Consider the following 15,000-nt stretch of genomic DNA (forward strand, 5'->3'; position numbering starts at 1 on the left):
ACGTAAATTAGCTGCACCGTTTTATGGTCTGGACTCTGGAGTGTCATTTGTCAATGTAACAACAAAAGAAGGGATCCAGTTGTTTTATTCACGACCTTACAGCGCCATTTCAAAAAGAGAGGTAAAACAAAAGTAGTGATCAGAAGGAGAAAAAAAAGAAGATAAATACAGTGATAACGTCGGGCAAGCAGAAATGCACAAAGCCATGTTTGTTAAAAGTGATAGTCTACTGCTTCTTTAGCACCTGCATTGAGCGAACTTGTCCAAAAGATGGCGCCATAGCACAAAAGAATAACATACTTTACCGTTTGTTTTGCACATGTCAAACTAAAGTATTCCGATTTCAGGTGTGATGCATGAATATGCACGTCACAACCAGATCATTTTATCCCGGGTCCACGTACAAAGTAACATTGTAATCCCAATGATGATCAGATTAAATAAACCTTGTCCATGTACACGTGTCTACTGTCTTGTCCAGTCCGCTACACAGAAGTGTCATAGAGGAACACTCGGAGCCAACAGTACAACGTGAGCCACTTGTACCCAAAAGGAATTTACTTTCAGTTGTTTGGACGCAATAAGACGTTGGCCAAAAAGTAAAGTAGTATTTAAAAGTGGTCAAATTGTTAGGGACAAAAAAAATCACGATTCTTCTTTATTCCGATTTTAAATCAATTTAAAATGTTTCAAAAATGGATTTAAAAATATATATATATTATTATTTTTCTAACAACCTATTTTTGAAAATATGTTTTTTACGCCCATCTCCGCGCTTACTCGCTGCAGGTATACGTTACACGTCAGCTATTATTATCATTTTCAAGAATCGATGAATAAATACAATTGAATGAATACATTAAAATTGTTTTAAATAGATGTTTGTTTTTTAGGGCCGTGGTCCCCATGCTTTACTCACTGCAACGTATACGTCATACTTTGGCAAACCAAAAAGGAGGTTTTATTATAATTATCAGGGTTCCCCCCCGAGGCTATGGGTGTGATCAATATGACATCATCATATCATTTGCATAATTTGTGATGATGCTTGTATTTTCTTAAAAGGGCTACAAAAATAAGTAAAAAAATACATTTTAAAAACAAATCTGTTATTATTCACAAATATTACATATGTTTTCTTATATGGCTTTGCTCTGTTTTTCAACTGTACAGTGTACTTTGTTGAGAACTTTTCAAGTTTCCAGAGACTTCTCCAATCCTTTAGGGACTTTTTCTTCATATAAAAACAACTAACAACAAATATAGCACCTTTTTCTGGTGTTATTGGAGACTATACTCGTGTTTAGAGACTCTTTACGATGAATAGCGAGAGCTGCAGCCAGCCTTTTTGTCTTTAAAATAGCGCCACTGTCCTCTTAATTTTTGCACTTTTTGTAGATGGCTATATTAAAGTATGTCCTCATCGCAGACATGCTGCCTTCGCACTAGCGAATCGCGTGCGTATTGCTTACGTCATCACAACATCTGGTTTCGGCAGTGCTGTTTCGGTGAACAAAGTATTTTTCCAGCGTTTCACTCGTCAATCGTACGCAAATAATAGGCTACATTTTTTTCATTCATTCTGTAACGACCTGCTGCCATTAATGTTTATGTTGGTGTATTATTGTATTATCACACTGTGCCTAAAAGGGGATTGGCGGAGAATGAGGAAGTGTTGTTGTGTGTCTGGGAGTGAAGCACAAAGACAGAAGGGTGTGCATAGGAAGGAATACATGTTGGAATTGGGCCGGTTGTTAGCATAAGATTGGCAATAAATGTTAAAAAGAACGTCAGACTTTGTGTGACTTCTTCTGGACATTACAATAAATGATATTACTTTCATTTGTTTTCACGTAAACAACCCTCATTTTTATGGGGTGGGGCTTTTATTTTGCTGTGGCGGTAGGACTGGAGGATTAAGGCAAACAATAATATTCACGATTATTTTGATTGATATTGAAATCATGAATAATACCATGATTATCAATAATTTTAAAACATGAGGGTATATTGTTCCACCAAAACTTAACTTTAAATCAAATTTAAAATAAGGGATATCTATTTGTAAGAAATTAACAACAAATAAAATAATAGTATGAAAAACAAAACAATTAAACAACAATAGCAATATAATAAAACCATAAGAAAATCAGCTTTTTTAAATTAAGTTTCTTACATGCTACACTTTTTTTTACCACCACAAAGTGTGTGCTTTTTGTGTCATATGTAAAATGTATTAAAATGCAAAAATCCTCACATTTATTGGTACAATACATCTTGACCAATTTTGGCCGATATTTTTAAATCCAAGCATAATATTGTTTGTAAATATATTAGTGTTTTAAGTACATTATGCTTGTGTAAGGTACTTTTTTGAAACCTTTATTTTGTTAGTGGAGTCAGTCCAAATGTGGCGCATCGCGCTGTTATTGTGAAGGGGGGAAGTGTGCTGTTGTTATGAGCTTGACGAGTAAGGAAAAAGAGCGAGACTCTCAAGTTGCGACTGCTGTCCTGTTTGTACATTGTTACATCCATGATGTCGTTCACAACAGATGACGTGTTGTGGTGTATGATTGTTTGTACATTGATGTTACATCCATGATGTCATTCACAACAACACAACAGATGAGATGTGTTGTGTGTGTATGATTGTTTGTACATTGATGTTACATCCATGATGTCGTTCATAACAACACAACAGATGAGATGTGTTGTGGTGTATGATTGTTTGTACATTGATGTTACATCCATGATGTCATTCACAACAACACAACAGATGAGATGTGTTGTGTGTGTATGATTGTTTGTACATTGATGTTACATCCATGATGTCGTTCATAACAACACAACAGATGAGATGTGTTGTGGTGTATGATTGTTTGTACATTGATGTTACATCCATGATGTCGTTCACAACAGATGAGATGTGTTGTGTGTGTATGATTTTTTTGTACATTGATGTTACATCCATGATGTCGTTCACAACAACACAACAGATGAGATGTGTTGTGGTGTATGATTGTTTGTACATTGATGTTACATCCATGATGTCGTTCACAACAACACAACAGATGAGGTGTGTAGTGAGTGTATGGATTGTTCTTGCTCGCTCTAGCTTCCTATTTTAGTTGTTGTTTCAAGTACCGTCTCCACATTGTTTAGGTTAGGACGTAATTTGGGGATGAGTGAGCGGTACATTATTTTACCAAACAAATGTCTCTTCTTCTCACAATGACAGCATTTTACTCACACTTATGTCAATTTCCCTGATATCCTGTGTTAAACATCGGATTCCCTTTTACTTGCCAATTCTGTGACTCAGTTGGTAGTTACGTTAACGCGGAAATGCCTTACTTTTTTTTGTTGAGTTTAGTGATTATTAGTTAGGCATTCTAGCACGGTATCAAAAAAAATAGTAACCAAGCTGAGATGATTCCACAAACTTCTAGTAGACATGTTCTTTTTTCCGTCAAAAGCTCACTCATCCATTTCACTGTTGTAAGCTCAGGAATTTGCCTGCAGGTTGTGCCGCCTATTAATCTTTTCTTTCTTTTTTCAATTATAATATTATTATGATCAGTGAAAAACCAGTGAAGTTGGCATGTTGTGTAAATCGTAATTAAAAACAGAATACAATGATTTGCAAACTATTTTCAACTTATATTCAGTACTGCATCAAAAAGCGACATCAGTGTGTAAAGGATATCAACACATGGGCTCAGGAACACTTCAGAAAACCACTGTCAGTAACTAAAGTTGGTCGCTACATCTGTAAATGCAAGTTAAAACTCTACCATGCAAAACCAAAGTCATTTATCAACAACACCCAGAAACACTTTGCTGGGCCCGAGCTCGTCTAAGATGGACTGATGCAAAGTGGAAAAGTGTTCTGTGGTTTGACGAGTCCACATTTCAAATAGTTTTTGGAAACTGGACGTCTTGTCCTCCGGACCAAAGAGGAAAAGAACCATCCGGTGCAAAGTTCAAAAGCCAGCATCTGTGATGGTATGGGGGTGTACTAGTGCCCAAGGCATGGGTAACTTACACATCTGTGAAGGCACCATTAATGCTGAAAGGTATATACAGGTTTTGGAGCAACATATGTTGCCATCCAAGCAACGTTATCATGGACGCCCCTGCTTATTTCAGCAAGACAATGCCAAGCCACATTCTGCACGTGTTACAACAGCGTAGCTTCATAGTAAAAGAGTGCGGCTACTAGACTGGCCTGCCTGTAGTCCAGACCTGTCTCCCATTGAAAATGTGTGGCACATTATGAAGTGTAAAATACCACAACGGAGACCCCGGACTGTTGAACAACTTAAGCTGTACATCAAGTAAGAATGGGAAAGAATTCCACCTGAAAAGCTTCACAAATGTGTCCCCTCAGTTCCCAAACCTTTACTGAGTGTTGTTAAAAGGAAAGGCCATATAACACAGTGGTAAAAATGCCCCTGTGACAACTTTTTTGCAATGTGTTGCTGCCATTAAATTCTAAGTTCATGATTATTTGCAAAAGAAATAAGTTTCTCAGTGTGAACATTAAATATCTTGTCTTTGCAGTCTATTCAATTGAATATAAGTTGAAAAGGATTTACAAATCATTGTATTCTCTTTTAATTTACCATTTACACAACGTGACAACTTCACTGCTTTTGGGTTTTGTACATTGCGAGAATCGGAAAACACACCGTAATTGCTAGGAATTTTAGGCCACCTGAAAGACTATTTTGTGTGGGCCCTTTCTACCGCATTTATTCACGACAGCACTGATCGTGCATTTACCAAAACCGAGGTAGAAAATTCAATTATTTTGTTATTGTGATTTTTGCCATAATCGCCGAGCTCTGCGTGAAAAGGCCATCTGCTGTAAACAAATCACATTTATGGTATGTCCTCCTGAGAACTAGCATCCTCTGCAGTTGGCATTTGTGTTTTGGATAACAGGGTTATTTTTTTCAGAAATGTTCAACAACACCAACAACAAATACCCACAGCAAGGGCGCTGGTTCTCAAGAGGATGTGGTAATCCACGACCAGGCTCAATTATGTGACCTTTATTCCCAGGGACAATATTTTGGAAGTAACAGGTGCCATCCATTATTTGTGGAGCTTAGCGTTGACCCAAAGAGAGAACCTCAGTGCTGCATGTGTCTGAGTGGTAATAGTTCTAACAGATCTGTTCTCCAACCGAATGGCGTCCAGCCAGGCCTGGAGGATCCGGTTGTTGTTGGTGTTGGCAGATTTATTAGGGTCTCTGCGTGGAAAGAGCGGGCTTTAAGGGCGCCGATTCTGCCTGTAAGAGCTGGCATTGGTTCTCTTTGTGCAGCTCAAGACCAACTGTGGAACTGATCAATCATTCACCCATTGACTGTACTGAAGACAGTTTCAGGTCTAAATAAACCGCCTGTCTTCCCCAGACCTGCGGTATTAACAAAAAGGCCCAAAAGTGAAGTTTGCCTGCAGCGTCTATGACAGTCTGTTATGGTCTACAAGCGCCTGAGTCTTCAGGAGAAGCTGGGCCTGAATACCAGACGTCTGTAAGCTCACGTTGCCTGCTAAGTCCCACACGGCTAAATGGACACATTAACCCCGTAAGCATCACCTGTCAAAGGACACATTTGTGAAACCGGTTAAGAAGAACAAGACGCTAATGGGTAGGGGTGGAGGAAGTCATCAATTCTGGACAAATGGTTATGATGTTAGTTTATTCCGAAAATTTGTACAATTACAATATGATACATCACATAATTACAGTATGAATGGTTATGGTGTTAGTTTATTCCGAATATGCGTACAATTACAATATGATACATCACATAATTACAGTACGGATGGTTATGGTGTTAGTTTATTCTGAACATTTGTACAATTACAATATGATACATCACATAATTACAGTATGAATGGTTATGGTGTTTATTCCGAACATTTGTACGATTACAATTGTGTTAGTTTATTCCGAATATGTGTACAATTACAATATGATACATCACATAATTACAGTACGAATGGTTATGGTGTTAGTTTATTCCGAACATTTGTACAATTAGAATATGATACATCACATACCGTATTTTTCGGAGTATAAGTCGCACCGGCCGAAAATGCATAATAAAGAAGGAAAAAAACATATATAAGTTGCACTGGAGTATAAGTCGCATTTTTTGGGGACATTTATTTGATAAAACCCAACACCAAGAATAGACATTTGAAAGGCAATTCAAAATAAATAAAGAATAGTGAACAACAGGCTGAATTAAGGCTGAAACGACGCGTCGACGTAGTCGACGTCATCGGTTACGTAAATACGTCGACGCCGTTTTTGTGCGTCGGCGCGTCGCATATTTACGTCACACTACCGTCATGGCGAAGCGCAAAGCAGACGATCAAAGCAGACGATGCGAGCGGTGCGAGCGAGGGGGAAAAGCATGCCAAAAGTGGTCAAAAGTGTGGGAGTATTTCAATAAACGGCCTAATAATGTTGTTGTATGCACACTGTGTCGAGCGGAAATGGCCTTTCATAGCAGCACAACGGCTATGAACGAACATTTGAAAAGAAAACCATCAACTAGTCAATCGTCCGCGCGACACAAAAACATGAATGTGTCATTTGTATCTGCTAGGGGTGTAACGGTACGTGTTTTGTATTGAACCGTTTCGGTACGGGGCTTTCGGTTCGGTACGGGGGTGTACCGAACGAGTTTCTAAGCTAAAGCTAACTTTAGCTGCTAAAGTCTTAACAAGCTGCTTCGCTCCTCTGCCTCTGTCTCAGCACGCAGCATTGTCCCACCCACACAACCATCTGATTGGTACACACGCAGCATTGTCCCACCCACACAACCATCTGATTGGTACACACGAAGCATTATCAGCCAATCAGCAGTGTGTATTCAGAGCGCATGTAGTCAGCGCTTCAGCGTGGAGCAGATAGGTGTTTAGCAGGTGAGCATCAGGCAGCGGACTCTCCCCAAATGATAATAAACACCTCCCAGTCAACTACTAGTAACATTACTATGAGCCCGTTGACCTTCTAGAAATATAAACTGCTTGTCCTGGCTTGAGGTGAAGGCTAATTACCTCTCAGTTCCAGCCACATCGACCCCTTCTGAGCGCCTATTTTCAGCTGCTGGGAATATTGTAAACAAGAAAAGAAGCAGAGCATGTAGACATGCTAACCTTTCTTCATTACAACTGTTAGTCACTCACTGGAATGAGTAGAATTGGTTATTGTGTACTGTGTTGGACTGGATATTTATTTTGCACATTTTAAAAGCAATACTTAATGTTTACAGTGTTCCAGAATATTTAGATTGGCACTTTTTTGTATTGGATGTTTATCTTTATTTTTGCACATTTTAGCAAATAAGCAGTACTTTCACTTTTGTTGAAATGTTTACACTGTTGTTACAGAATATTTCGTTTTGCACTTTTTTGTATAGGATGTTTATCTTTATTTTTGCACATTTTAAAGCAAAATAAGCAATACTTTTACTTTTGAAATGCTTATACTATTGCAGAATATTAAGATTTGCACTGGATGTTGACTTTTATATTTGCACATTAAAAAGCAAATAAGCTACTTTTAATTTTGTTAAATGTTAAAAGTTTTAAATGTTTACATTGTTACAGAATATTTAGTCATGTTGTTGTCAATGTTGACTGAGTGGCCATACTTCTTTTTTTTGGTAAATAAAAGCCATGCCTTTTGAAAAAACGGGCCTACATTTATTTTTTCATCTTCATTTTGAATAAAAAAATAATCTGTAAAAGGAAAAATAATCTATAGATTAATCGAAAAAAATAATCTATAGATTAACCGATTAATCGAAAAAATAATCTATGGATTAATCGATAGAAAAGTAATTGTTAGCTGCAGCCTTAGGCTGAATAAGTGTACATTATATGACGCATAAATAACCAACTGAGAGCGTGCCTGGTATGTTAACGTAACATATGGTAAGAGTCATTCAAATAACTATAACATATAGAACATGCTATACGTTTACCAAACAATCTGTCACTCCTAATCGCTAAATCCGATGAAATCTTATACGTCTAGTCTCTTACGTGAATGAGCTAACTAATATTATTTGATATTTTACGGTAATGTGTTAATAATTTCACACATAAGTCGCTGCTGAGTATAAGTCGCACCCCCGGCCAAACTATGAAAAAAACTGCGACTTATAGTCCGAAAAATACGGTAATTACAGCATTAATGGTTATGGTGTTAGTTTATTCCGAACATTTGTACAATTACAATATCATACATCACATAATTACAGTACGAATGGTTATAATGTTAGTTTATTCCGAACATTTGTACAATTACAATATGATACATCACATAATTACAGCATGTCCAAAAAGGAGTCAGATGGAACATTACTAACACATTTGTAAATAAGAGTAAATAAATAGACAAATGGCTGAGTAAATAATTATTGAATACATTATTGAAATTCTCATAAATAAATACTTAAGAAATTAATTATTCAGATAATGAGATGAATAAGATGATCTCCTTTTTTTTAAAGAGGTTCAATATGTTATATATATATATATATATATATATATATATATATATATATATATATATATATATATATATATATATATATATATATATATATATATATAATACAGTAAATAAATAAATGATAAATGGGTTATACTTGTATAGCGCTTTTCTACCTTCAAGGTACTCAAAGCGCTTTGACAGTATTTCCACATTCACCCATTCACACACACATTCACACACTGATGGCGGGAGCTGCCATGCAAGGCCAGTACTGTATGTACTGTATTTTCCGGACCATAGGGCGCACCAGATTATAAGTCGCATTAAAGGAGTCATATTATATATATTTTTTTGTAAATGTAAAATACTTCCTTGTGGTCTACATAACATGTAATGGTGTTTCTTTTGTCAAAATGTTGCATAGATGATGTTTTACAGATCATCTTCAAGTCGCTTTCTGACAGTCGCTGCAGGATGTGCTGTTTTGTGGGCGGTCTTATTTATGTGCCTCTACTTCGACAGCGTCTTCTCCCCGTCATCTTTGTTGTAGCGGTGTAGCGTGCAAGGACGGGAGTGGAAGAAGTGTCAAAAGATGGAGCTAACTGTTTTAATGACATTCAGACTTTACTTCAATCATCCGGAAACAACAACAAGGCCGGAAATGTGTCCCGTGAAAAACTGTCCGACCAGAACTGTAATAACTAATGTTTCTTGGGTGAATAATGTAAACTCACTACACCGGTATGTTTTAGCGCTTTCATGGCGAGTTTACTGGCAGATATAAGTAAGAACTTCACACTACTTTATATTAGAAATGGCAACAGCGGAGGATAAATGTCCCATAACAAGAAGATAGAGAAAAAGAAGAAACTTATCGACTACGGTGTCGGCACAGACTACAAAGGCGGGCGTACGCAATTTTTCAGGATTTATGCAGATCCCAAATACAGATCAGCAGGTACCAGAAGGTAAGGAAAGTTGCTTTTGCATAATATTGCGAAACAAAACGCCAGATAATGTCTTACCTTATACGCACACCATAATAATACTCCTATGTTTAATGCGGCGACAATCCATCAAGCGGTGCGGCTTACCAAAGTCGTACTTAAACATTTTGATAGATTTTTGAGCGCCTGGTGTAATGTTCTATATTTTCAATGGAACATATACAATTTTGGTGTTTACTTGAGTCACATTGCAGTTTACACTTATCTCTTATGTGTGACTGCCATCACATTGCAGTCTACACGTATCTCTTATGTGTGTCTGCCATCTACTGGTCACACTTATCATTTCACCATGTACCAAATAAAATAGCTTTGAGGTCGGTAAGCACAACCAGAATTATTCCTTACATTAGGCGCACCGGGTTATAAGGCGCACTGTCAAGTTTTGAGGGAAAAAAATGATTTTAAGTGTGCCTTATAGTCCGGAAAATACGGTATATGTATAGGTGTATATCGGGGGTCTCAAACCACTTGCGGCCCGCGAGACGTTATTTTGCGGCCCCCACCTTAATATGAAAGTTTAATGTTAGTGCAGCCCGCGAGTTTTAAACGAATGGCGCTTGACAGCGTTGTGTGCGGAGCTGACGGAATCTACCAATCACGGTGTGGTATATGGCTCTCGATAATATCGAGGGTGTGCCTTGATGGCACTGTCTTCAGTGTCCTCTGGAACAGTGGTCCCCAACCACCGGGCTACGGCCCGGTACCGGTCCGTGGACCGATTGGTACCGGGCCGCGGCCGCACAAGAAATGTAAAAAAAAACCCAAAAAAACAAAACAAAAATGTTTTATTTTTTTATTTAATCAACATAAAAAACACAATATAACATTATATATCAATATAAATCAATACAGTCTGCAGGGATACAGTCCGTAAGCACACATGATTGTATTTCTTTATGACAAAAAAAAACAAAAACATTTTTATTCTCTCTGTACTCCGACAGAGAGTCGCTGGGCGAATCAGACGTGTAACACGTTAGTGGTGATGTTAGCCCGTTCGGGGCTAATTGTGCTACCGTAACTGTAAACTCCACTGCGAGACGACCCCCACTAGCTCCTGTAATTTCAATAAACCCGAATTAATAAATAATATGTTAGTGTGTTCTAAGTAATCTACTTTATGAATAATCCTTATAGCTCTTTTCTGTAATTGATACAGAGAAAGTTGCGGTGCACAAGGAATACAATTTGAAACGTCATTATACAACTAGACATGCTGAAGAGTATGCAAAATACCAGGGAGATGAGAGAGTGAACTGGGTTGCAAATTTTAAAACCAGTCTACTGAGGCAACAAGATTTCGTCAAGAAAGCAAGCGAAAAGAGCGATGCAGCAGTCAAAGCTAGCTACATGGTGATTGAGATGGTTGCTAGGGCGGGAAAGCCATTCAAAGAAGGTGAATTCATTAAAAAGTGCATGTTAGATTTTTTTAAAGAAAAAAAACTGGGTGCGGCCCAGCCTCACCCAGTTTCTGCATCCAGTGGCCCCCAGGTAAATTGAGTTTGAGATCCCTGGTGTATATGCAGTCGTGGTCAAAAGTTTACACTTGTAAGGAACATAATGTCATGGCTGTCTTGAGTTTCCAATAATTTCTACAACTCTTATTTATTTGTGACAGGCGGATCGGTGCGGCGTCTTCAGTAATGCGAACGCTGTATCGATCCGTTGTGGTAAAGAATGAGCTGAGCCGGAAGGCAAAGCTCTCAATTTACCGGTCGATCTACGTTCCCATCCTCACCTACGGTCATGAGCTTTGGGTTATGACCGAAAGGACAAGATCACGGGTACAAGCAGCCGAAATTAGTTTCCTCCGCCGGGTGGCGGGTCTCTCCCTTAGAGATAGGGTGAGAGGCTCTGTCATCCGGGAGGAGCTCAAAGTTAAGCCACATGGAGAGGAGCCAGATGAGGTGGTTCGGGCTTCTGGTCAGGATGCCACCGTGTTTGGGGCACGTCCGACCGGCAGGAGGCCAAGGGGAAGACCCAGGACACATTAGGGAAGACTATGTCTCCCGGCTGGCCTGGGAACGCCTCGGGATCCCCCGGGAGGAGCTGGACAAAGTGGCTGGGGTGAGGGAAGTCTGGGCTTCTCTGCTTAGGCTGCTGCCCCCGCGACCCCACCTCGGATAAGCGGAAGAAAATGGATGGATGGATGGATGGATGATTTTTTATTTTTTTTAGCCTATTAAGAATCGTTACCGGTAAAGGATTCATTCAAAAATCGATTATTGTTTTGAACCCCTCGTGCTCTGTACGCGTCTAAGCGCGTTACAGCAGAGAGTAACACCACCAGCATGCAGTTTCGTGGCAAGTGGTGCTAAGACTAATAATACTAACCATACTGCAGACATATTGTGATGATGACCTCATGCAGCTCACCACGTGTTTACCTTGGCAGATGCTGGCTTCTCCACGAACATCTTTGATGAAGATGAAAGCGAGCCCATCACTAATACTGTCACGCTCTCATGAAGTATTTCTCTCTTTGTGACTTCGGAATGGCGGTGATTCATGCACCAACCCGCTGCTGGAGCCCAGGGGCTCTGGACTGACAGATGTCTTGACTAATGACCGAGTCAACAATAGTGTTTGAAGGGCGGTAAAGAAAAGCATAAACCTCCATCAAATGCGGCAGAATCTTCGTGTTGTGCCCAAATTAACCATTCTCCACCATTTAATACTCCTGTTTTAAGTCAGCTGGGATAGGCTCCAGCCCTTCCCAAAGCTGACTCAACGTATTGAAGGGCGGATCATTCCCCACCATTTTTGTTAGAATTCAGAGCTAATTTTACTGTGTATGCCCACCCTGGGATAGGCTCCAGCCCTCCCCGCGACTCCTGACCTGGATAAGCAGTATAGAACATGTGTGGACAGATGGGCGATTCTCTACCATTTTGAGTAAAACTCAGGTCCTACTTTGCACAATGAAACCCCATTTTAAATCAGCTGGGATAGGCTCCAGCCTTTTCCGTGACCTTCTGCAGCATAAGCAGTATAGAAAATGTATTGATGCGCAGGTGGATGGACAGGTCTTCACCATTTTCAATGAAGCTCCGAGCCTGAGTCGCACTGTGTATGCCAATCTTAAATCAGCCGGGGTAGGCTCCAGCTTTTTCCTCTACCCTAAGGTAATCAATATGGAAAACGTATTAATGGATGGACAATCCTTTGCCATTTTTAGTGAAACTCTGGTCTTAATTTGCAGTGTGTGTGTTCATCCCAGATTACTTTGGATAGGCTCTAGCCCTCCCCGTGACCCTTAGAAAGATATGCAGTATAGAGAATGTATTGATTGACAGATGGACAATTTTTCTTGGTAAAACCAAACTTAATTTGCACTCTATATGCCGATCTTAAGTCAGATGGGGTAGGTTCAAGCCCTTTCTGTGACCCGGCAGGATAAGCAGTATAGAAAGTGTAATAATTGGTGAAAAATTCTCCACCATCTTTGGTGAAACTCTGATCTTAATTTACACTGTTAATGCTATTCATAAATCAGCTGGGGTAGGCTCCAGCTTTCCCCTATCACCCTAAGATAATCAATATAGAAAATGTATTGATAGATGGACAATCCTTTGCTATTTTTAGTGAAACTCTGGTCTTAATTAGCAGTGTGTGTGTTCATTTTAAATCAGCTGGGATAGGATCCAGCCCTCCCCGTGACCCTAAGAACGATACACAGGATATAATATGTATTGATTGACAGATGAACGTTCATATTTTTGGGGTAAAACCGAACTTAACTTATATGTATATATGTATGTATACATAAATGCCGGTCTTAAATCAGTTGGGATAGGTTTAATCCCTTTCTGTGACCTTGAGCAGGATAAGCAGTATATAATGTGTATTAATCGGTGAAGAATCCTCCACCATCTTTGATGAAACTCTGATCTTAATTTTCACTGTGTATGCCAATCGTAAATCAGCTGGGGTAGGCTCAAGCTTTCCCCATCACCCTAAGATAATCAATATTGAAAATGTATTGATAGATGGACAATCCTTTGCGAAACTCAGGTCATAATTTGCAGTGTGTGTTCATCGTAAATCAGCCGGTATAGGCTCCAGCCCTCTCGTGACCCTAAGAACGATACACAGCATAGAAAGTATAGTGATTGACAGATCAACTGAATTATTTTTGGAAAACTGATTTAAAACTTAATTTGCACTGTAAATGCTGATTTTAAGTCAGCTGGGCTAGGCTCCAGCCCTTCTTGTGAGCCTGAAAAGCAGTATTGAAAATGTGTTAATGTGCGGATGGGATGGATAATTGTCCATTTGAGGTGAAACGCAGCAGTAGAAGTAGTAGTAGTAGTAGTAGCAGTAGCAGTAGTAGTAGTATACACAGTAAGTAGTTGTAGTAGCAGCAGTAGTAGTATAAACAGTAAGTAGTAGTAGCAATAGCAGCAGTAGAAATAGTAGTAGCAATAGCAGCTGTTGTAGTAGTAGTAGCAGTAGTAGTTGTAGTAGTATAAACAGTAATTAGTTGTAGTAGCAGCAGTACTAATATACAAAGTAAGTAGCAGTGGCAGTAGGAATAATAGCAGTTGTAGTAGTAGCAGTAGTAGTATACACAATAAGTAGTATACACAATTAGTAGTAGTAGTATAAACATTAAGTAGAAGTAGCAGTAGGACATAGCAGGATCAGTAGTAGTAGTAGTATAAACAGTAAGTAGTAGTACTAGCATTAGTAGTAGTATCAGGAGCAGTACTAGTTGTAGTAGTAGCATAAACAGTAAGTAGTAGTAGCAGTACTAGTACTAATAGTAGTATAAACAGTAAGTAGTAGTAGTAGTATAAAGCGTAAGTAGTAGTAGTATAAACAGTAAGTTGTAGTACTAGCAGTAGTAGTAGTAGTAGAATAAACAGTAAGTAGTTGAGTTATCAGACGTAGGTTTGGGTGCAGCATCTGGTTTAGTAGCATGAGAACAAACATGTTTTTGAGTCATCCTAACTAGTAGTAATAGTAGTATTATAAACAGTTAGTAGTAGTAGTAGTAGTATAAACAGTAAGTAGTTGAGTTATCAGACAAAGTTTAGACGCTTTTTGATTGATTGATTGAGACTTTAATTAGTAGGTTGCACAGTGAAGTACATATTCCGTACAATTGACCACTAAATGGTAACACCCGAATAAGTTTTTCAACTTGTTTAAGTCGGGGTCCACTTAAATTGATTCATGATACAGATATATACTATCAGATATATATTATCATCATAATACAGTCATCACACAAGATAATCACATTGAATTATTTACATTATTTACAATCCGGGGTGTGGAGGGGGTGGTGGGTTAGGTTTGGTTGTTATCATCAGACATCAACAATTGAGAACAGAGAAAAGGATATTGGAACAGTGTAGGTCTGACTTGGTAGGATATGGACAGCAAGTAGTGGACATAGAGAGAGAGAGCGGGAGGGAGGGAGAGAGAGAGAGAGATCAGAAGGCATAAGAAAAAGTATCT

General features: G+C 38.8%; 1 protein-coding gene across 1 annotated transcript in view; it reads right to left on the reverse strand.

The window, feature by feature from the left end:
• LOC133648214 (mitogen-activated protein kinase 13-like) overlaps window positions 1–11,978 on the reverse strand; it is a 28,646-nt gene extending 16,668 nt beyond the window's left edge. Inside the window, exon 1 of the mRNA XM_062044116.1 lies at window positions 11,922–11,978. Within this exon, the coding sequence (XP_061900100.1) occupies window positions 11,922–11,978 (57 nt within the window). The remainder of the gene's footprint in view (window positions 1–11,921) is intronic.
• Between the last annotated feature and the right edge of the window lie 3,022 nt (window positions 11,979–15,000).

The sequence above is a fragment of the Entelurus aequoreus genome, linkage group LG01 (assembly GCF_033978785.1).
Source record: "Entelurus aequoreus isolate RoL-2023_Sb linkage group LG01, RoL_Eaeq_v1.1, whole genome shotgun sequence".
Taxonomy (NCBI): Eukaryota; Metazoa; Chordata; class Actinopteri; order Syngnathiformes; family Syngnathidae; genus Entelurus; species Entelurus aequoreus.